Source organism: Convolutriloba macropyga, chromosome 4 (assembly GCF_964194025.1).
Source record: "Convolutriloba macropyga chromosome 4, txConMacr16.3, whole genome shotgun sequence".
In the NCBI taxonomy this organism is placed as follows: Eukaryota; Metazoa; Xenacoelomorpha; order Acoela; family Convolutidae; genus Convolutriloba; species Convolutriloba macropyga.
Window position 1 is genome coordinate 45,517,483 of NC_134471.1, and position 24,384 is coordinate 45,541,866.

The following is a 24,384-nucleotide window of genomic DNA, read 5'->3' on the forward strand; positions in this document are numbered from 1 at the left end:
CTGGCGAAACAGAAACAAGTTTAATTACCACGGAGGTCAGTCCTGGTGCATCAAACATAAATCCTATTGGACTGCCAGACTTGGAAACAGTTTGGAAGAAACAGATTCCAACACTATGGTACACACCGGTCAAATTTCGACTCATTTGGTCCGACGTTCTCACCAAAACTATCAAGGGATGTATCTCACAGCCAAACTGCACAGACAACTGGATGACGCTATTTGCCATTAGTAAATGCATATTACGAGCATATAATAGTGGTGGAAAGAAACACAAACAAAATTAGGAAAACTTATTGTCAAAACGGTTTGAGCGCTGGAAAGCGAGGGATTATGCCGGACTTTGGTATGAAGCTGCATCGATGAAGCAATCAAGATAAACCGTTACTGAAATCATAGAAGCACTTGCAGCTCGTGCTAAGGCGCTGTGCCTCCAAGGCCAATTCGGGAGAGCAGCAAAAATTCTGTCATCCGATGGAGTAGCGCCAGATAATATGCAAACAATCAGAGAGTCTAAGACACTTTACCCTCTGAAAGAAGAACCTCGGCTGCAATTTCAAGATTACATCTCCCAAGCTTATCAATTTGATGAGCCAACTGTATTTGGCCGAATAGAAGCCTTCTCCAATTTCTCAGCTGCTGGTTCATCTAAAATGTACCCTGAACACCTTCTGCACGCAGTTAATTGCGCTGCTTCTGATCAATCTAAACAAGCCATTACAAGCATAACAAAGCTAGTGAATTTGGCCAGCAGAGGTCAGCTTCTCGTGCCAGTGGCAGCAGTTTTTTGCAGTGCTTCTTTAACTTCTTTAAAGAAACTAAAATGTGGTGTACGTCCGATAGCTGTGGGCGAGGTCTTGCGACGTTTGGTTGCAAAATGCATAGCCAAACAAACACAAACAGAGTCGGCCGAACTCTTTTCATCTAAGCAACTTGGTGTAGGAGTCAAGGGTGGAGCTGAAAGTATCAAACACGCGACTAAAATTACATTTGAGAAATTGCAGCTTTCACAGGATGCAGGAATATTACAGATCGATTTTAAAAACGCCTTTAATTCCATTAAACGAAATCAAATTCTAAATGCAGCTGTTACATTAATGCCGAGTCTTGCATCATTTGCAATATATTGCTAGTCACAGCACAGTCATCTTTATTATAGTAACAAATTTGTAACGAGTCAATCTGTAGTGCAACAAGGAGATTGAGATCCCTTGGGTCCTGTGTTGTTCTCCCAAACCTTGTGGCCTATAATAGAAGATATTGAATCAAAAATATCTAATCTTACCCAACACTGTTGGTACCTTGACGATGGTATTATTGCTAGAACAGAAACCGAACTGAACGAGGCTTTAGATATATTGACTGTATCGGGCAAAACTTGTGGCCTAGAACTCAGAAGAGACAAATGTGAGGTCTGGTCAAAAGGAGCTCTTTTGGCATTCTACGTAGTTTCCTGGGTGCAGCAAAAAAGGTATATTCACTGCGCTGCAATACACCATCAGAGCAAGCTGAAAAAAATTTTGGAGGAATTTGACTCGCTTCAGAGGACAGCCTTTGAGAATACACTGGGAACATTTTTGTCCAATGAATCATGGCATCAAGCATATTTGACTATCAATAAGACTGGAATTGGAATCCGACGAGCATCTGATTCGATAAAAGCAGCCTATATTGGTTTGATATCGCAGTCTGCTACATTAGTAGACCTTATAACTGGCCAAAGTCTGCCAGCAGATCAAAATTTTATCAAAATGATTGACGAAATAAATGGTTTGTCAATATCGCAGCTTACTCAAAGCAAAATACAGGAAGTCCTCGACGAAGTTGCTCTCAATAAAATAATTGAAAGTCAAACGACCGAAAGAGAAAAAGCTCGTTTATTGTCACTCACTCAGGATCATAATTCATAATCTTTCTGCCTCAATCAGGAGCATTATTATCGGCAGCTCCCATACCGGCTCTCGGCCTCAATTTCTTGCCAAACGAGTTTCGTGCAGCTGTGAAGTACAGACTTGGTGCTCCCATATATGAAAAAGAAAGAAAGTGTCCCTATTGTAAAACAGGATCTTCGGATACACTCGGTGATCTTGCTGTGTCATGTCATGGGCGGGGCGATATGATTTCGAGAAACGACCACCTAAGTGACAAAATTTTCCGCTTGCAGCGCTGCCAACCTGTCACCAGTTTGCGAGCAGAAAAACCTGATACAAGAAACAAATTCTCGACCTGGAGATGTGTATTTACCCTGTTGGTCTGCTGGACAACCGGCAGCTCTGGATATAACCATTACCTCCCCGCTGCAAACCAGTATTATTTCAAATGCGGCGAGGAAGTCTGGTTTTGCCCTGAGAGCTGCGGAAGACAGGAAGTTGGAGCAATATTCCCAACAATGTGCCAACATAGGTGTTCAATTTATTCCCATGGCTTTTGAGTCATTTGGAGGACTCTTTGAATTGGTAAGAAAGACATTGAAGCGAATAGCTCTGCTCACTGACAACAGAAGTTTTTACTCAGCTGGTTTGTCAGTTGCTTTCAGCAGGCTTGCGCAAACGGTTTCAGTCACACTAATGCGAGGAAACGCTATAATGTTGATAGCATGATGCGCAGAACTGTGAGCCAGCTGCAAGCAAAAGAAGCCTCCTTAATGTCTCACGATTTTCGATTGTGCGGGTTTCAGCATGCCAATTGCAAACCAAATAGTGTGGGTTCCACTATCCTAGTTGAAAACCCGATTGTGTGGGTTTTACTATTCCAAAAGAAAACACGATTGATTAAGTTCAATTATTTATGAGTTTATATTCTTACCTGACCAAAGTGGGGAGAATAGAAACATATATTTCATATCTGGAAAACTGAAATGAACTGTTGAAAATTGATTTGTTAAACTGGTGATCTGCTGTTTTATAAACCTAGTCATTGTAACCATGCTAATTGTTAATTCAAATTTCTTTCTGCCAGGTTTTATCAGTAGTGTTTTATTTATAAACTCATATTTTAATAGAGATCCTATTATCAGAACAGCCGGTACTTGATCAACTTTGTTCTAAACGTAAATGTTGTATAATAAAAAGTAATCGCGGGAAAAAGTTTATCAGTTGTTGCTTAAACAGAAATCTGAATTCGTATTCTAAAGTTGGAGAAATTAAATTAAAAGCCTATAATTTGAAAGACAATTGTTCAGATGATGAAACAACTACATTATTAAATTATTCAAAGTTAAGAAAGATTAGCGAAATTGATTTAAAAAAGTTACTGGTATTGATAACTTTAAATTGTATTTTTGTATTTTCATTAGTGAAGAAGGTTTTAGCGTATTAAAACCGAAATTGATGTTTTAGATGATGAAAGGAGTTTGAGTAACAATTTAGGAAATTTGGGACATCTGTCAGGTGTTATCAGTAGTGTTTTATATTTAAACTCATATTTTAATAGAGATCCTATTGTCAGAACAGCCGGTACTTCAGGCACATTATGATTGATAAAATTGGCATTTTATCAAATTATCATTTGTTGATAGCCAAGAGAGGTGAGAAGGTGCATATAGGTAAGAGGTATATAGAAAAGAGGCCTTGGACTCGAAATGTTGACCCTTATGTACAGATGAAGAGATAGTGTTGATGGTGAAGTCAGTGATAATGACCAGGGAACCTGCAACTATTGATGAAAATACTTGTTAAACAATTTAGTCTAATTTATTCGAACTTCAACTAAACTATGTAATACCACCTAGCTATGAAATTAACATTCTATAAGAGAAACTTAATAATAAAAAGACTGGGCTTTCGATGATTTATGGAAAAGACTTAGTTTACAATGCCTTATAAGAGATGTGATTGAGCATTTTCTCAAAATAAGTTCGTGACCCTTCATCTATTTACCAATTTCTATTTTATAATTTCAATTCAAACTTCTCCAGGTTCTAAATTTTTGAAGCATATTTTTACATTCATATCTTGGATCGTTCTATTGTTTCCTGCTACAATATAGGCAGAAAAGTTATCTGGTAACAACTTCATTACAAAGAACTTATGTAAGAATTTATATAAGTCAAATGTTTACTTTCTAAGAACCCTGCTAGTTGAATGGATAACTTTCAAAAGCATTTTAAACCGAATGGTTTACTTGTAGGAGCCTTGTAAGTCGAATAATGGTTAATTTGTCAGAACTTGCAAGCGTTTGGAAGAAAAACTTGCAAGGCGATGCATCACCTTACAAGTTCTTACAAAATAACCATTCGGCCTCGACCCGGGATAATAAAGGAATAGAGGAAGAACGTAATAAAGGAATATTCTAGAAGAAAGGTACAGGTGGATTGTTCCTAACTATTCCAAATTAATGCGCTAAACGCTGTGTGTGATATGCCAAATAGTAAAAAAAACCAATTTTAGTGTTTTATTTGTATAATTGGTAATATAAGAATTTAAACAAAAATAGTTATGGTATACAAATTGTAAATCTAGTGAAGTGCTACATTCGGATGAATGCCGTGAACTATATTCCTCTATTTACAATTACTCTCATTGACAAACGCTTTTGAGATCTATTATTGTCAATGTATCGATAGCTTGATATATTTCTTTCAACGTAGCAGCTCTTAAGTTGAATTGAGCAAAATTTTGCTCATCTTCATCAATATTCGTAGGGTTTGGTTGTGCTTTGTATTTTGCCCATTTGTATTAAAATTATGTTGAAAGTCTTGCAAATTGCCTCTCTGTGTCAGTTATTGCACCCATTTCTGATGATATAACTTAAGCGAAATAAGGCCTAGATTTACTTCATATCCAATCACGAGCTTTCTATTATCCTTTATTTATTTCAGATTGTCAATTGCATTAAATTAAACCTTGCCTGCATGTAGTGCTGCTGTCGTCTCTTTTGAATGCTGTAGTATCCATTGTCATCTGATCCTACCCAACTGTCTCCTTTAGCCCCTGCCCCTCCTTTTCTCCTGTTGATCATAACACCTGTTGATGAAGGGGTGCCTTGACGGAAGTTGCAGTATGAATTAGTGTTAGTATCTAATGGTGGCTCTATTATATCCTCGTACATGTTCTCTTGTCTGTCTTGTTCTGACTCCTGGAACACTCTCTCCAGCATACTCCGGAATATCTTCACCTTCTCCAGGTCAGAGAGCTTTGTCAATCGCACCTGACCTTCATTAGAGCACACACAGCAGCAGAGCATAGAAAGGATGCTTTTACTTTCTCAAATTATTTTGTTTAGACCTACGAAAGTCTCAAAAACATGTAAACCTCTGGAAACCTAGATATAGTTTTAAACTGAATTTACCCGGGCTTACCACCCAGACCATTTCAGTACTGAACCTGCCTATTTCCATGTTAACTTGGAAAACCACTACTGAAACAAGCTTAGTTACATCAAAAGAGTTGGACAACTCGAAGAAAACTATTGAAGCCCCGGGTTGAGGTCCAGACCCAAATTGGTTTATGATCAGAACCAGTCGAGCGCACACCCGTGTGTTCCCAGACCGAAATTACAGGGTCTGGACGGAATTTCGAGCGCACTACAGTCTGGACCATGGTCTGGAGATGGTCTGATCAGAACTCCTTCGGTCTGGAAAGTCTGGACAATGGTCTGGAGATGGTCTGATCAGAGATCAATTTGGTCTGAAAAGTCTGATCATAGGCGGATTCGAGCGCAATTGGGTCTGATCATAACCTCTTCGAGCGCACTTGGGTCTGATCAGAAGCGACGTCGAGCGCAATTGGGTCTGATCATAACCTCTTCGAGCGCACTTGGGTCTGATGCAGAAGCGACTTCGAGCGCAATTGGGTCTGATCATAACCTCTTCGAGCGTACTTGGGTCTGATCAGAAGCGACTTCTAGCTCAATTGAGTCTGATCATAACCTCTTCGAGCGCACTTGGGTCTCTGTTAAGTAAGATTCAACATTTTGTTAAAGTAAATTTACTTATACTATACAATTATGTACTGAAGAACCTTACAAAAAAAATTAGGGTAATTTATTTTAATTTGATCTTATCAAAATTAAGGTAAGTTTTTACCTTAACTCAACATAAAGTAAAGTTAAGGTAAAATTAACCTCATCTTCACCTTAACAACGATTTATCTTAGCAATACGATTAGCAATACGGTTTGAAGCACTACATATTTAGAACTTTTTGGAAGAACTTTCTTTTAGAACTACATATGAAGTTTCTTTTATCACTTGTTATGACATAGCGAAATCCCACAGTTAACTGAGTGATATGACTGATATGAAAAAACGTCTGAAGAGTTTTTGCACTTTTGCAAGGAGAATTTGCCGCTGTTTTGATTTTTTAACGATTAGACCCTTTTTTTCAAATCTTGCAAGAGATCCAATTTTCTGCCAGAATCTTGCAAGTTCACCATTTTTTGCTAGATTCTAGCATAATCTTGCAAGATAACCATCCGGTATCGCCTGGGGTGTGCATTTTTGAACGCACGACGCCCTGCTTATGGCTTCATTTAGCTCTGGACATATCAAATTTGGCCTGGGACTTGAGTATGGGGAAAGCAGAAGGAAAAAACAGTTTCTATTTGTAATGTGCGTCATTGCGATTTGATCATTCCTGGGCCGTGGTTCCAACGCTAAAAATCGCGAAATTATGAAAGAGACTTTACATAATTTTGTTGTTTCTAAAAGTCGATGTTGGTGTTTCTAAGCGTAGATCTTACTTAGCTTTGCATCTATAGACAGTGGTTCGAATCTCATGGACAGGGGTCTAAGTATTGAAAGAATGCTAGAGCAATGCAGAGAAAAAATTAAATTATGTAAAATCTACTCGTAGAAACGCTAAAACTATTTAACATCTACCCTTTGAAACACCAAAAATTTGTCAAATCTACGCTTACAAACGATGAAGTTGAGTAAGGTCTGCGCTTAGAGACTTCAACATTAAGTAAGTTAAGCACCTAAAATCAACGTTTTCACCGCGAAAACAAGTAAGAAAATTGCAGTGAAATTTCTAACTTTCCAATGCTAGATACCACTTATCTGGCTTTCTGCTAAGAAAAATTATTTTTTGCCTAAAAATTTTTGCCCGGGTTATTTCTATACTCAGGGACTCGTCCATTGGTCCTGAAACAACAAACACTTACAAGGGTAATAAGTACAGTTAAGACAAACTGAAAAATGCAAATAAAGGACCTAATTCTTCGGGCCTTTTCCCACAATGAGATGACAATTATATGGTCACACCATTGTGCGACTACTGTCAATATTATCTTGCAAACAATGCTTTTCGTACCCTGTGTTTTGGTTGTACTATACTGTGAAATTCAAATGTTTTGATCAGAGGTCGCTTGGGTCTGGGACCTCAAACTGGGTTGACAAATGAGACATTCTGGTTTTAGTGATATACGAAGTCAGTAGTGGAGAAAACAGGGGTTCCAGCCACCAGCCCAATTCGACTCATTCCCCTCATGCTAGCAGCATTCGGGGATATGAGCCAAATCGTACTGGTAACTGGAACCCCTGTTTTCTCCACTACTCTATTTTCCCTCAAAATCTATCATTTCCTGTCTCACTTAGTGCAATCCACTAGTGTCGAGTTAAGCTGGTAATTATCCATTATCAGACGAATAGTTCGGTTTCTATCCCCACTGTCTACAGTGGACGTATCCCAGAAACTAGTGTAACTAGTGAGACCGTGTAACAAGCACGTAAGACCAACTTGCGAAAATAATCTGCACAAAAACCAGCTTAACTCTACACGTTTATATTAAACCTTAAATAAGAGCGAAATCCCTCTTTTAATAGTAAATCATTCTTTAAGAGCGAAATCGCCCCTATAGGAGTGATGCCCCACTACAAAATCACTATTCATCACGCTTAAAGAGTGATTCCCCTCTTTTTCATTTATTTTTTAAAATTTTTAATGTTTTTAAATAAAATTATATTTTCCTTTTACTTTTCTTTATTTATACCAATATTTATTTAACATTATCTAAACTCTTTAATAAATTTATATTCTGTTTTACTTTTTCTATATTTATACCATTATTAATAAGAAAAGGATACAAAAATATAGTATTTACATGAACAAATTTCCCCAGTTTGGGTATTAACATATCTTTCATTTAAATTTCTACTAAATCCTCTGTGTAAATCTACATCTGGGTGTTGTTTCTTAACATGGGCCCCCATTCCATCATATCTCACAATAGAAGCACAATATTGACAATTAACTTTAGAATTTGGATTTGGAATTGGATTTGGATGTCGATTAGGATTTGGATTTGGATTTGGATTAGGATTTAGATGAACAGTTACCAGTTCTCGTATCAGGGAACTTGCGTCGCAGATCGGTGAAAGGGACGAAGTCATCGGTACCCCAACCGGATCAACAGAGTAGCCACTTTGTGGATCATGGAACCTGCTTTGCAGATTAAAAGAACAATCTGTTTTCATCGGCGAAGCAAGTTCCTTGATACAAAAAACACTCAATGACTCATTCCCACATACCCACTCACTAATTTTATCCTTATGTTCTATTTTATAATGAAAAGTTAAAGTAAAAGGAGTTCCACATTTATAATTACCCTCTAAACATTCTATAACCATTATTTACAACTGGCCAAAAGTTCAGTTAAAAGCCTAGTGTTATCTCTAGACCAGATAAACTTGTTTAAATTTTCCTTACCTGATATTTTAAGAGTATTAAGTTTATATCTTTTATCTACAACCTGATAATTACTCAATCCAGCTTTATCTCCAACAAAATTTATAATTTTATATCTAAATTTTTGATTAGTTTTGTATAGATAATTTAAATCATCTCTACACTTTTTGTTTAAAGTGCCAGTCTTTTTATTCATATATTCATCTTTGAATGGAGTCCACCCTTGGCTAGGTTCATCCTTTCTCATATGATGAATCTTGGGTAAAATCCGATCTGCGAAGCTGTTTTCCTGATGGTTAAACATCTGCGAAGCAGGTTCCCTGATGGGTGAAACCCTATCTGCGTAGCGGCAACTCTGTTGATCCGTGAAGATGGTTTCCCAACCTGTTAAGCAAATTTCTACGTCCTCATCACCATGGTGTAACATGGACGGAGTCCCATAACCATGACTGAATAAAGTATTTGTTCTATTTAAAATGTTATTCGTACCCGCTGCTACAAGTGCAGCAGTTTTTGCTGTTGTTTCAGGACTCATATAATTATATATCAAAAAACATCTAGCTATAATTCCACTTATGGCCGATACTGACTTTATACCATGAGCTTCAACTGTTTCTTTAGTTAGAACATCATTCTGAATTTCAATACCCTATGATATAATAAGTTTGTTAAAATAGAAAAGATAATTATTTGTATTGGAAAAATTTCTATCTGTAGCATTAATCATTAGTTCTTTTATATAAGCTCTAAGTATATCCTTCTCATCATTTTCTAATTTATCTTTTAAAATAAGTGCTTTCAAGTTTCGGAAACCAACTCTCGAGTCATATATCGTAGTTCTACTTCTATCAATAAAAATAAAAGTTTTCTCTTTCTTATTATATTAAATCATACCATAACGAAGTTCATCAGACATTCCATCTGTACAATTATAGTATTTAATTTTTAAGTAATTAATTATTTCATAGAACTTTTATATATTTCATTAAATTTTTTAGGTAGATCTGCTCCATTATAAACAACTCTCCATTACAACAACTGCTCCATTGTTAAACAAATGGTATCACAACTCATTCTTGCTGTATTAATTATCTGCGCTGGTTTATGACACATTACAATCATTTGAATATTATGATGTCTTCCTTCTGTAAAATAGTAAACCATATCCTTGTTTAACTTATCACCCGTATCATCAAGAACAATGACACTGTTTTTGGAATCAGGGATGTATTTTTTATGAGATCATATTTATATCACACATTTTAAGTTCAGTATAGGGTTTGCCAGTTTCTGCAATGATGCAATATCTTTCATCTTTATATACTAAGATTTTGGACCTCTGATCTTGGTCTTGTTTTTTATCTTGATCTAGATCTTGATATGAGTATTACTTCAAGTTTTGTCTAACAAAATAAGTTTTACCTGATTTAGTTCCACAATAAACAATAGTATGCAATGGTGACTTTTCATATTCAAATGTAATTAAACTTCTATTTATAAACCCACCAAAGCTTTCTTCTAGTTTTTTGTATTTACTTGGTATTGAATTATATACTATATAACATAAATAGGAAAATAAAAACAAAATCGCACAACCCATGTCACAACCAAATCGCACAACCCTTTTCATACATTTTTTTTCATATATAGGTAAAGATATAAGTTTAACTCCAATTGAGATAGTAATGAGAGATCAGAAACCAGATAACACAAGTGAACTTAACTTTATCATTATTGTAAATCTACATCCAACTGATGGTAAACATTGGGCTTTAGTTATCAGAAGAGAAAATGGTCCTATATATTACTTTGATTGTTTTGGTGTTGAAACTCCAACATTATTACTAGAAGAATATAATGATCTAGGCTCTAATGGGAGAATACAACAATATGACGAATCTTATTGTGGTGCTTATTGTTTATATATGATCTGTCTTATTGATAAAGGATTTAGAATAAAGAGTGCTCTCTATAATCTAATTAATCAAGTTAAATGCCCTGGGATGTATGATGAAAGTTTGTGCTCAAATTGTGAAGGTAAAGTTAAAGATAATGTCAATGATAAGGTCAATGATAATGATAATGATAATGGCAATGTTAATGATAATGATAACGTTAATACCAATGATAATGTCATTGATAATGATAATGTTAATGTTAATGATAATGTCAATGCTAATGTCAATGATAATGATATTGTTAATGATAATGTTAATGTTAATGTTAGTGATAGTGATAATGATAACGATAATGTTAACGATAATGATAATGTTAACACCAATGATTATGTCAATGATAATGTTAATGCCAATGATAATAACAAAAACAATAACAATAACAATAACATTAACGAAGACAATGATAGTAACAAACAGTGAACCTGCTTCGCAGACGATAGAGATAAATTTAAATATCTATTTGGTGAAAATCATCCAAGGGCTTCACCTATAACCCATAGTAGTTATAAAAACAATATTTCTATCAAGTAACCTGCCTCGCAGATTAATGTTAATGGGGTCTACAATCATGGCTAGCTGATGATAATATAACTGTCAATGCTACATTTCCAGAAAACCTCAGATGTATATATCTGGTCCTAGTGAATGTGGAAAGACATTCTTATAAAAGAATCTAGTTATGATTAGTATACAATTTAACAAGCTATATACCATTGGTCCCACTGGTGATCAATACAATGGTATGAAGCATGGAAATATTGAGTTTAATTATGATACAAAAAGTTAACCCCACCTGATCAACTACCAAAAGATATAGAGAAACTCATGATATTTGATGATGTGAGAGCTAAGGAACCAGTTATTAATGAAAACATCAAAATTCGGGTAGACATCAAAATTGTAATATGATATATCATAATCAAAACCTATTTACAATAGATAGACAGAATGTTAGAGAGAATTGTAATCTGTTTATTTTATTTGGACAAAGAGGTAAAGTTCTCACATCAATATATCAGGATTTCTTTAATAATGTTGAATTTAGCTATACTGATTTTACACTGCCATTTTTATATCTAAAAACAAAAGTAATAATGGTAAAAAAGAATTAATTTGAATTGGAGAGTTTTGTAGTTTAATGACAAGTATGAGTATGATTAAGTCTATGACTAAGTCTATGTCTATGACTAAGTCTAAGTCTGTGACTATGACTAAGTCTATGACTAAGACTTTGACTAAGACTATGACTTAGAGTATTACTAAGACTATGACTAAGTGTAAGAACATGACTAAGTCCATATTTATGACTAAGAATATGACTGTGACTAAGAAGATTTCTTAATCAGATTTACAGTAAAACTCAACACATCACCATTGAAATCAATTAAACTTCCATGCTCATCTTTAATATGAAATTCAAAACATTCTATTCTGTCCTTCGTTACATTTTGATATAAGATATTAGTTTGTATAATATTTATCAAGTAGCCCGGTGGCTCTGTTAGAGTAGAAGTATATAGTGTGTCCGTGTTATTACCATTATCTTTGACACCAGATAAAACATTACAGCGAATGTTTAAAGTTCTAAAACCCATAATATCAATAATTTTGTGAGACGTATATTTACCTTGTTTATATACTATTTTTCTAAATCCTTGTAATGAGGCAATAGATTTTGCTACATCAAAGCTAAGTGCTCCTTGTGTTAATTCCATTATACATTTCATTGTATTCATATCAGGTTCTATTGTAATTTTGCCATTAGTTTCTTCTTTCATTAATTCTACTATTTCGATTAAATAATATGCACCTGGTTCATAAGCTAAAAAACGGCACTCTGACCATGCTTCGCCTTGGGTATCACTTAAAAATTGATTATTAGTTCTATTCACTTTAAACACCAAGTTATAAACCGATAATCTATTTAAACCTAATTTTGTTGTTTTAATTATAGGTTCACTAAAGTTAATGTTTCCTCTTGATTTTATCATTCTAAAGTTAAGTGTATGCTCTACTTTAGTTTTAAATATATGATTAAGTAATCAGTTTTGCTGCTTTGCGTATCATACATTTTTGTTGCTCAAATAATGCTATCAGTGAAACTGCTTCGCATATAATTTTAGTTATTTTAGTTACAATTTTAGTTATAATTACGAATCAATCTTTTTTTAACTTATAAAAATGGACTTTATTTTGGATACAACCTATGCTTATGATAACGATATACACAAAAGTAAGATTGTAAAGTATAAACCAAATAATCTAGCAGCAATGAATACGGTTAATACTAATATTAATATCATTCTCAATAGAAAAGAGAATCATTCAAATGTACGTGATTCATATCTAGAGATAGAGTTTGTTGTATCAGAAAATGCTTATGGTGTATTTGCTAATAATGCTAATATCAGATTAGTTAGTTATGGTATGATGGAATAATTTAGTTCAGTTATGCTTGAAACTAGTGGCGGTTTGACTATTGAATATATAGATCATTGTCATCCTAATCTCTTGATGTATAAGTTTTTAACTAGCACTGATGATGAATATGAGAGTGGTTAAGTTAGAAATCAAGGAAATTGAGATATTCAACTTAAAGGGGATCATGCTGCGGTAGAACGAGGTCATATGTATATGATGGTTAAGATGAGTGATCTATTTGGTTTTGTGAATGACTTAGGAAAGATTATACATGGGTTAGGATATAAACTAAAACTAAAAAGAAATAATAATGATAGAGCTCTATTTAGAGTTAATGCTGGTGCTGATGCAGTAGCTAATGATCGTAATACAGATATTAGAGATATATCATGGTGTGTACCTAGTAATGATCCTTGTAAAGATAATAGAATTAATTTACAGAAAGGATTAAATAAAAAGATTAATATTGATTTTAGCTATTATGAAAGAAAGACATTTTATAAGAATATACCCAATGCTACTAACTTTTTATTTGATCTTGGTTTGAAAATTGGTATGGAAACACAATATAAAGTAATTTGTTTTGAAAATAATAATGTCAATGAACAAACTCATGATGCAAGTACATTATATAAAGAATGTTATCGAATGTTATTGTAATTTTGGTAGTGAGTTTTATCTTCAGGATAGAATGAATAATAATTTAGATAACAATAATTATAATGAGGCTTTTAAGCAGATTGTTAATTTTATTTAAGATTATAATGGATTACCTCATAATATTAAACCATATATAAATCATAGAACATTCAAGAGTAGTTATAGACTATATGTATTTGATGATAAGACGTGTTCTGAGCTTACCTTTATTAGGATACTTCTGGAACTGTCTTATGGTTGTCTCAAGAATAAGGTGTACTCTTAAGGCTTACCTGACTAACTAAAGCTCTATATCTCTAGTCTGTTACTCTTCTATCTGAGCTTCAGTAGACAGTGCACGGGCCCCAATGCTAAAGTCTAACGTATATCTCAATACAAAACAAGAGCGGAGTAGAGAGAGAGAGAAATATACTTTATTATTATATCAGGTGGTTAACTGGTACTGACTAAATAACCTTCTCTTCTGAGAAGAGGGGTAAATGGGTAAACATCTAAAGGAAAGAAAGGAGAAGATATTATTCCCTTTTTATCCAATCAGGGAAGAGTATTTTCAGTCTTTATTTATTTAAATAATAAAGTCTGTCAAATAGTCTTTTCTGGAAGTCATATTTGACTCCAATACTAGATATCAAAATGATCATATAGTTCAACAGACAATAAAACTTAATTTTTAATGTAGTGCCGCAGTTGCTGATGTTATATGCCACGCATTAGTATTAACTAGAGAGGTCATTAGTGCTAACAGTGATGGTAACAAGATGGTTGATTTTATATCTTAGTTATATCTAATGGTATAGTTATAGTTCTAGTTAATAATAATAGTATAGTTATAGTCAATGTTATAGTCATTGTTAATCTTAGTTATAGTCATAGTTCCTACTATTTCCTACTAGTCTTAACAAAACCTTTATCATAAAAAATATCTAGTTCCTTTTTATTCTCTAGAGACGAAGCTTTTGCTTCCAGCTTAGTCTTAGGCTTGGGTTTAGTCTTACTCTTAGGTGGTGGTTTAGAAACAAAGGGATTATATTTTTTAACCTCCATTTTTTTATATATAGAAATATGAATAACTTTAAAAAGTTTAAAACTAATTCATATTGTGTTGGTGGTAGACATTATATGGCACTAAAAACATAAGAGGTTCTGTTGGGGCACCCGCTTCACGGATTACTTCAAAAGGTATTTAGATGTTAAAGGGTACTGCCCTTTAGTGATGCAACAATTGAAGCTGAGAGATTGAAAGATTTCCTTAAGAGTGTTGGTAAAGCAACAGTTAACTTTGGAAAGAAAGTTGCTAATAATCCAGTTAGAGCATTAGAAACAGCAAGTAAAATAGAAAGTGCAGCTGCAAGTAGAAACTTAAGAGCTGATTTATCAGCCACACCCGATTTAATTAAATTTGCAATTACTGGTGAAGGTATAAGAGTAGTACAGAAAGGTAGAGGGTTATATTTAGGGACAGGGAAAACATAATTAATTATATATATAGATATAGATGTAGATATAGGTTTAGATATAGATGTGTATATAGATATAGACATAGATGTATATCTAGTACTAGATATAAGTCCTCATCTAATACTAGATATAACTCCACATCTAATAATAGATATAGCTCTAATCTTTTCTGAATATAATAATATTATACTAATTTTATACTAATATTATTATTACTAAAAACATTATTATAACTAAGCACTATTAACTTCAGTTTTAAAAAAAACTCAGTTTGTTTTTCTTGTTCGCCCAATATTCCTCATATACATTAATAAGTTCATTATATTTGTCATTATCTATTATCTTATCATTCATTGATTTAATATATAGTTTATTAATTTTATCACTAATATGCTTACTTAAAATAAATATTTGTGAATACTTTAAAATTTTGTTTCTTATTTTAGTTATAATTGTTTTTGATAATGAACTACAAACAGTTGGCGTAGCAAAAGCTGTTGGTATAGAATAAGGTGATCCTATGCCTGTTAATGCAACTGATGTTGATGTTGCAGTTGTTGCTACTGATGATGATAGTGTTTCTGTTATCTCAGCTTAATATAATTTTTATATCTACTTAACTTCTTATTATAGTTTTTAGTTTCAGTTTCATAATAATTTTAAATATCTTTTATAATGTTAAAATTTTTATTAATTTTATTATTAGCGAGGATTTTATCATTGATGTATTTTTCTGAGAAAGAGGTGATATTGGTGTGAAGTAGGGGTACACTGGGTTTAGGATCTTCCGTTATAAATAACTAAAATATTTTGCTTTAATCATAGTCATAGTCATAGTCATTGTCATAAGTGCATATTAAAATAACTCTCAATATCTTTCTCTATATGTTTATGATTAAAATCATAAAGCATCTCAAGTCTTGCTTGTTCTTTGTTGTCTAATAGCTTACTTTCTAATAATATAGCTATTATATGTTGCACTATTGTCTTTTTATTCTTTATAAGTGCTTCATCAAGAGTAGAATTATTCTTTTTTTAATTTCTCTAAACTCATGTAGACCAGTAGTAAACATATCATCTAGTTGCATTTTGGTAATATTCTGTTCAAACTAATTATTATCAAATTCTTCTTTTAATTGATTATAATTAGAGATGGTATCACTAGCAACTTTATTACAAAAGTTAACAGTATTTGTAACTTCTTTTGTTGATTTAATAAACTCATTAATAAGTTCTTCTTTAACTTGTATCTTGTTTATTTGTAAGGTTTTAGTTGTAACTTCGTCAAAGTCAACTTTTCGTAGTTCAGTTATATTTTTACTTCATATGTCTATTTTATAATGAGATGATAATAAGTTTTTGTCACAATTTTCTTTACTAAGAACACTTTTTTCATCTGTAGGAGGATGTATATTTGTAATTTTTTAGGTATCTTTCATGTCAATGTTATCAATATCTTCTAGGAACAACCCGCGAGCTTTACTTAGTGATAAGTTGTTTGTTGATGATGATCCGATAAGCGGGTTCCCCAATTCAGGTTTCGCTTGGTTAAATCTGTTTCTTGTCATCTTTGTATTTGTTTACAGTAAAAACTGAATCCAGCGTGCTTGCTTATCAGGGAACCTGCTTCGTAGATGACCAGAAGTCTATTTTTAAAGATTCCAAAACCTTATTATGAGATTCAAAATCAAACTCGGATTTTAATAGTTCCTGCTCATAATATTTACCTTCTATTATCTCTCCATTCATGTCTTCTTTTTTATATGTTGGTAGTTGTGTTTTTAGAACTTCATTAACTTTAAACAATTCTCTATTCCAATTAGAAGTGCATCCTTTAGAGAAAATGTTGCGTTTGTCAGCATTCCTAAAATAATCACCAACGTTAAGTTTAGGTGTTGCTCTGGTAGATTTAACTTAGTAATTAACTTTTTCATGGTTATTAGAAGCATCAACGGGTGTCATTCCAATAGTAGAGTGATTGTTATTATCATATGTTACAACAGCATCATTTAATATATTTACCCAATTACCATCATTGATGAAAATTGATTGATTAATTATGTGTAATAACGTTCTTTTAAATCTCTCTAAAAATACAGTCTTTAAATCACTGTATGTAGAAATCGATCTGCGAAGCAGTTTCACTGATCCCGGAACCGTCTTTGCTCGTTTCATATTCTTTTAATAAAAGTTCAAATGTTTTATTGTAAAGCTCACTACCTCTCTTACCCATAACTTTTCTGGTTTTCGTCCTTCTGATAGGATTGTTTTAAAGCCATTAGTTATAAATAAACCAGATTTATTCTTCAATGGAATAGCTCATGCCTGTTTTGTGAATATATCAATAACGGTTTATATAAGCTTATATTTATTATTGTATTTACTTAGAGATGACTTATCAATTAAATCAGCTGACCATGTTTCATCTTTATATAATGGTATTATTCTTTCTCGTCTAAACTTTGTTATTTGAGGACTGAATTCTTCTTTAGCTAGGAGTTGTTATATAGTTTTATTTGTGCCTTGTTGCTTCATTATGGATGTATGCATAGCTTTGCTCGTTGACGTAGTCATGGTTTTACCTATTTATTATAATTAAAAACAAAATTGTCTAGTTGTTTTTGATTAATAGTATTCATTAATAAAATTTGGTTAGATATATTTAACATTTCATCATATAATCCATCATGCCCAGTTTCTTTTTCTAGTATAAGTAATTCTAATCTTTCTCTTAAACAATTGGGGTTCACTTTGCTAAGACCACTAGCTTCTATTTGTTTATCAGTATCGTAAACGGTTTATTATCCTTCTTCTTCTTCTTCTTCTTCGTCTACTGCCTCTTTTTCATAATCACTAGTATCAGGTCCATATACTTTGTTTTCACTGGAGGTTGGTATTGATATAACCTGAGAAGTGGGTTCACCCAAACTAGCACACATTCTTGTATCAGTTTTTATCTATTACTTTTAATAGCGCCTTTTGTTTACAACAATATCATTTAGAATTGGTTTTATTTTGTTTTCATCACCTTTTATATCTCTGTCGGTTACATCTTTATTAGTAAAAAAACATAAGAAAGCCCTTAGTTTGTTTGAATTTCAATCAGCTGATATTAATTTGATTTGTTTATTTATTTGTTTACCATTAGTATTAAAGTATCAATCATATCATTGTCTACAGTAATTGTTTTGCCTCTATCATCTCTTAATGTTGAGGGGGCACCTTGTAATTTAAGAAAACTTCTTTGTTGTTCCTTATTAAGAGTTAAGGCTTCCAATGTTTTTTCTGAAGAGCTTGTCTTGTTTTATTATGGGCCCGCCATGCTTATTAGTATTTAAAGTTTTAGTTAAAAGATCAAATAACTCTTCTATTTCACCATAATTTTCGCGTTGTCTTAATTTATCTTCTATTCTCTTCCTTCTGTTTTGTTTTTCTAGACTGTGTAAATCTCTGAGTTTATATAACTTAGCTATTTTTTTATATTTAAAAATTGATAACAAAACTTTCTTCAAAAAAATATTAAAAATAATAAAAAATAATTATTTTTATATACATAGATGATTATATAATCTAATAGCAGCTACAATTAACTTTCTATCATCATTAATAATTAGTTCTAGAATGTTATTAACCAATTGGTATTTGTCTAAATCTAATGATGTATGGCGAAGCATGGTATCCCATTTCTTAATTTTACTTACTAGATCTCTTTTGAACAGTTATAGATTCTCATCCTGAGGATAGCTTTAATTTTATTAACATAAAATCTTTTATCAACAATTAGATTTAGACTAATATTACTTGTTTTTGTTGCTGTCGTGTTATCACCAACTTTTTGTATTCTACAATCATCAATAGTTCTCTGTGTGTTATACATTAATGCCTTATAATAATCTGCATGTTTAGCATTGTTACAATTCTTTATTCCTTTCTCTTTAGTTTTATTTGGGTAATCTTTAGAGCTATATGTTTTTGGTGACAGGGCTATAAACTCGTCTATTATTCTACTTCCCAATTCATGTTTGAATTTGCCAGAGACTTTTTTTATTAGTTTTGATTGGAGGTTCCAGATTACTTAGGTCCATGTTGTCATTGTCGACATTACCCTCGCTAACGCTTAATAAAAAGCTTTCAGCATCCATATAATGGAGTTGTAGATCTTACCTAATTCTAATACAGTAACACCTATATATAATGGAGAATGATATTCATTTTTTTCTTTGTGTATTCAATTTGGTTATAACGCTTATATCTAGTTATATTCTTAAACGTTGGTTTAATTATACTTTTCATTATCTTTTCTTCATTGTGTAAGAACTTACTTTGAAGGAAGTGTAGAGGATTCATGCACATTCTTCTATATAGCGAGTTGTTCATTGATTTCCTTAAAACCTTTTCCGCTTCATTTTTAGCTGTTGCTATTTAATTAGTATTTTTTAGAATATAGTCTCTACATATGCCATCTTGTTTAAATCTAATTACACTATGAGTTTTAGTTACTTTTACACCCATCTTAACAGAGAACTTTAACACCATAAATTGAACCATATATTTTGTTTTGTTGTGTTCACCTAACATTAATTTCTCTGTTCTCGCTCTACATTTCTCTCTTTCTCTAGAGCCTAGTTCATCATTTATATTTCTTTTAATGGGTATTAATGCTAGTTGCTCTGTTCTATCTTTACAACTATTAGTATAATTAATATCACAAACTACATAGTAAACATGATCACTATGATCTGGCATCTGGATGATTCAATATACGCTGAAGCGTGGTTTTCCCTTCGTCTAAAGTTATAGTATTATTCTGCTCGAAATCCTTACAGGGTAACTTTTGCATCATTGTATAGCCGTATAGGTTGTTTGCATCTATATACCATTTAGACCTCGTGTCATGCTTCGCCATGGATCTATTACCATTACTATTGCTAGTTCTATTGCTAATAATAATAATATTAACATATCTATCACCCATTATACAACAAATACCCCCTCTCTTTGCTTCAACAAAATCATCTAGCATTCGTTTATCTTGTAATGTATCTAATGTAAAACCACTTGACATTAACCAACAGTCAAAACTATTACATGGGAGACTTACATAGAGACTTAGTGTAGAGAGTTGAGATCAAATTCTTTCATACTTAATTTAACAAATTCATTCATGCAGTATAATATTTCTACATCATTCTGTAAATACTCTATAGTTAGATCTTTACCAGTTTGATAACTGTTGTCTTTAATGAAGTTATCGACTTCTTCTTGTGCTGATAATTTATTAGTCAGTGAAGTTTGAAGTCTTCTAATTTTAGATTACCTATAACTTCTTGGTATTTACCCAAACCAAAGTGTTCATACGGATATAATGTTTTAGTTTTACAATGATATATCTTTGCCATTTGATCTAGAGGCATAGCTAAGAAGTTATAACTTTCTAAGAATTTAAGACAACCAAAACTGAACATCTTAGACTTACCAGCAGCTAGCGGTATGTTATCTACTTTTCTTTTATCATTATTCTATTTAAAGAGTTCAGTATATAGTAGATTGAAATCATAACCAGAGCCATTGTGGAATATTACAGGAATGAAGTTTTGCTGTTTGTACCTCAGATTACACATTTTACATGCTGGTCTTCTATATTTACCAGTTTCATGACAGTGATCTCTCACTTTATTATTACTTGTTTTACCACATATACGACAAGTGTTATTAGCTTCATGATATAATTTATCTTTATTTAATACCATCTTTTCATTACGTTTGAGATTATTCTCTGTTTGTATTTTTAATAGATCGTTAGCAGGTCTTTTGATACAATCAAGACCGAAGTGGTATTTGAAAGTACTTTACAGATGTAACACACACTTTTTGGGATGTGTTCAGCTATTACATATTTATGGGTCTTAGTTGTAACATCGGCAACACAAAATTCTATATCAGCGGTTAAAATATTTTTTTTTAATATTCTGACGTTTTTTTTTTCATTTTCAAAAATAATTTTCTTCTTCTTAGGACAAACAATCTCTGGTTTGAACGAGTGGTTACATTCGTGTTTGTCGTATTTGATTTGAGAGTTGTGCATCTATCACAGTAATAGAATTTATGTTTCTTTTTTTGGTCGATCTAACAAGGTTTCTATGTTTTTAATTACACAATGTTCTACTCCAGTATTTTCCAAAACTAATATTCTGACATCGTTTTTATCCTTGCAAGAATCATCCACTGGTTTAAACAATTCTACTTTGCCCTCACAACAATGTGTGTATACCCAAATATTAATATTGTACAATTTTTGTATTCTTATTATATAAGCAAAGTCATCTTCATATTGTTGTCGTGCTTCAATTAGATCACTTAAATATTTACTCTTACGTGTTGCATGGTCCATGGCGGGATGTAGCCAAGCAGTAATAATTTGTTGAAAGCAGTTATATTTGGAATTGCTTATATTTCATATTGATTTAGAGTTTTTGAGATCGGGAGGAAAATCAATAAAACTACCAGCTCTTTCTTTAATTGGTTCATCAATTGTCTGATTACTTCTTAATCCGAGAAACTCAAAGTCATAGCCATAACCCTCATATATATTTTTTTCGAAGTTTAGCCATTGGGTGAAGTCACAATATTCATATATAGCATTATTAAAAATATAGTCAGTGTTGAAGAATATTTTGTGATCTTAACTTCATCTTTGGTCCTCTTCTTGTACTCACACTCGGCCTTTATCTTATATTTAAAACTCTCAATTTTTCTATACTGGTAACAGTTTTTAATTTCTTCTAAAGATTTATTAATAGCTACAACTACATCTTCAATGTAATTCCCGCCTTTATCATTAATATAAAATTCTCTCATGTTCTGACCTGAGTTTATATCAAAGCGTTCTGTGTTTTCTAGATACACGCGATTGTGACTATATGAGTGAGTGTTTAGAGCTGTTTTATTTCTAAGTTCTTCATGACATTCTTTACATTCAAACTTAATTCTGGTGTAGATGTTATCTTCGGTTTTAGTTTTAGTTTTAGTACTGGGTTTAGTTTTAATAATATCTTTAGTGTTATCTTTAGTTTCAGTTTTAGTAGAAGGTTTGGCATAGATAAAGTCTCCATCCGAATCACATATTCTCTGTATAGTTTTAGCTGAGGCTTCAGTTTTAGCTGGGGCTTCAGTTCTAGCTCCATCTTCATCAGAACGAAACATTTTCTCTAACAATACTTTATGTTTTGAATCGTATGATTGATGCCTGTGTAAACCCTTCTTTGTTTCAAAAGATAAATTACAGAAATCGCAGAAGTTCACATTGAGACATTACTGTTTGTTGAGTGCGACATGGTGTATTTTATTAGGGAAAGTTATGGAAAAAAAATATTTTCCCGAAAAGGAAAAATGAAGTGTGATAATTGTAAAATTAAGCCTTGGAAAAAATGTTGTAATGATTGCAAAGAGTTCGAATTTTGTTGTTATATATACAAGGATATAGTTAAAGTAAAAAAAATATTAAACATTTAGAAGAACATTATGATGATCAGAGTTTATATTTAACTTGTTTTATCTGCCTGGTTATTAAACAGATTTCTTTCTTTAGGTTCAGAAATGGAAGATGTAAACTATGTTTCTATCTTCATAGATATAGATACACACATACTAACGATAGATTCAAGGAATATGTCGAAAGATTTAATATAGAAGTGTAGAGTTAAGCTGGTTTTAGTGCAAATTTTTTTCGAAAGTTGGTTTTACTTGCTTGTTACACGGTCTCACTAGTTACACTAGTATCTGAGATACGTCCACTGAAGACAATGGGGATAGAACCCGAATTATCCGTCTGATAATGGATAATTGCCAGATTTACTCAATACTAGTGGTTTGCACTATGTGAGACAGGAAATGATAGATTTTGAGGCAATATAGAGTAGTGGAGAAAACAGGGGTTCCAGCTACCAGTTCAATTTGGCTCATTTCCCCGAATACGGCTAGCATGAGGGGAAAGAGTCAAATTGGGCTGGTGGCTGGAACCCCTGTTTTCTCCACTACTGAAATCGTTTGAATACATAACATGAGACAACCTTCAAAATTTGCTTCTTGTTGTCTTGTTTTTATCTGAACACGTCAACAGAGCTGTTTTGTTTCCGTATATAATACCATGCCTATATGTACTTTAATCTCATTTTAATGAGACATAACATGTTGACGAAAAATGGCAAAGTTCAAAACTACGCTGGTATTACCAAGAACATGTAAGATGAAAATCTTAAAAACCAATATTAGCTATCAGCTGAAACCACTAAACGTGTTCATCTATATCTTCAAAGGAAGCCCTTTAAATCCTTCGTTATCCAGTTTATGCCATACTGCACTAAAAAGACCTTGCAGTATAGGTAAAATTCAAATATATGTGGGAAGTAAATACTATCAAAGCCATTTAAAGCAGGCTTATTTTCTCACTGAAAACCTCAAATATATCCAAATGGGCCTTCATTCTACGCCAACGAGACTTGTCCTTGATATAATTATTCGAAAACCCAACGACATAAAAACTCAAACATATGAGCAAACAATTATAAATCACTTTTTTAAAAATGATAGCTCGTAGTATCAACATGATAAACACCATCAGTTAAAACATAAAAACTGCCATATAAGTTAGTTTTTGCTGAAATAGATTCAGGAAGCCGCCTGTGTTTGAAAAGATGCAGAGAAATTGACAGAAATAATTTTGATTAAATTTGAAAATTCACTGATAATACTCTGTAATAAATGTAATCATGTAATAATGTTGCTTGGTAATTTGCTTTCGAATACAATGTTCCAACCCACGTTCATCAATATTTGTGTCTTAATGTTCTAACAAATGAGGAAGAGATAGGAAGCGTTCAAAAGTTCTGATACAAAAAAAGCTTGGTGTTTGAGTTGAAAATATTATTATTAACTCATCTTATCATTAGGCCGACGAGACCTGCCATTTATGAGACTACAAGACAAGACAAACAATAAAAAAATTAACAAAGGCAAACGATGATTACAACCAAACTAAACTTTTACAAACAAATAAATTATACGTCACTAGAAAGCAGATGACAAAACAGAAGACAAAAAACAAACAGAGAACAAAAAGCATATAAAAGCACGCCTTTTTCAAAAAAAACTATAGAGAATATAATATCAATTGATTGTAGGTCAATACGACCTTTCTGTAATGTCACTAAGTCAAAAGACCACAAAATAACCTCAACTACAGCCAAATGAAGACAAATCACT

At 32.6% G+C, this 24,384-nt stretch overlaps 2 protein-coding genes across 2 annotated transcripts in view; both read right to left on the reverse strand.

Moving 5' to 3' along the window:
• LOC142338454 (uncharacterized) overlaps positions 1–7,079 on the reverse strand; it is a 176,417-nt gene extending 169,338 nt beyond the window's left edge. The window contains exons 1-2 of the mRNA XM_075388220.1: positions 7,063–7,079; positions 4,849–5,153 (exon numbers count right to left, since the gene is read on the reverse strand). Coding sequence (XP_075244335.1) covers positions 4,849–5,153; positions 7,063–7,078 — 321 coding nt within the window. The 5' untranslated portion in view covers position 7,079. The remainder of the gene's footprint in view (positions 1–4,848; positions 5,154–7,062) is intronic.
• LOC142337704 (E3 ubiquitin-protein ligase RNF185-like) overlaps positions 1–24,384 on the reverse strand; it is a 464,852-nt gene that overhangs the window by 401,119 nt on the left and 39,349 nt on the right. The window lies entirely within an intron of this gene.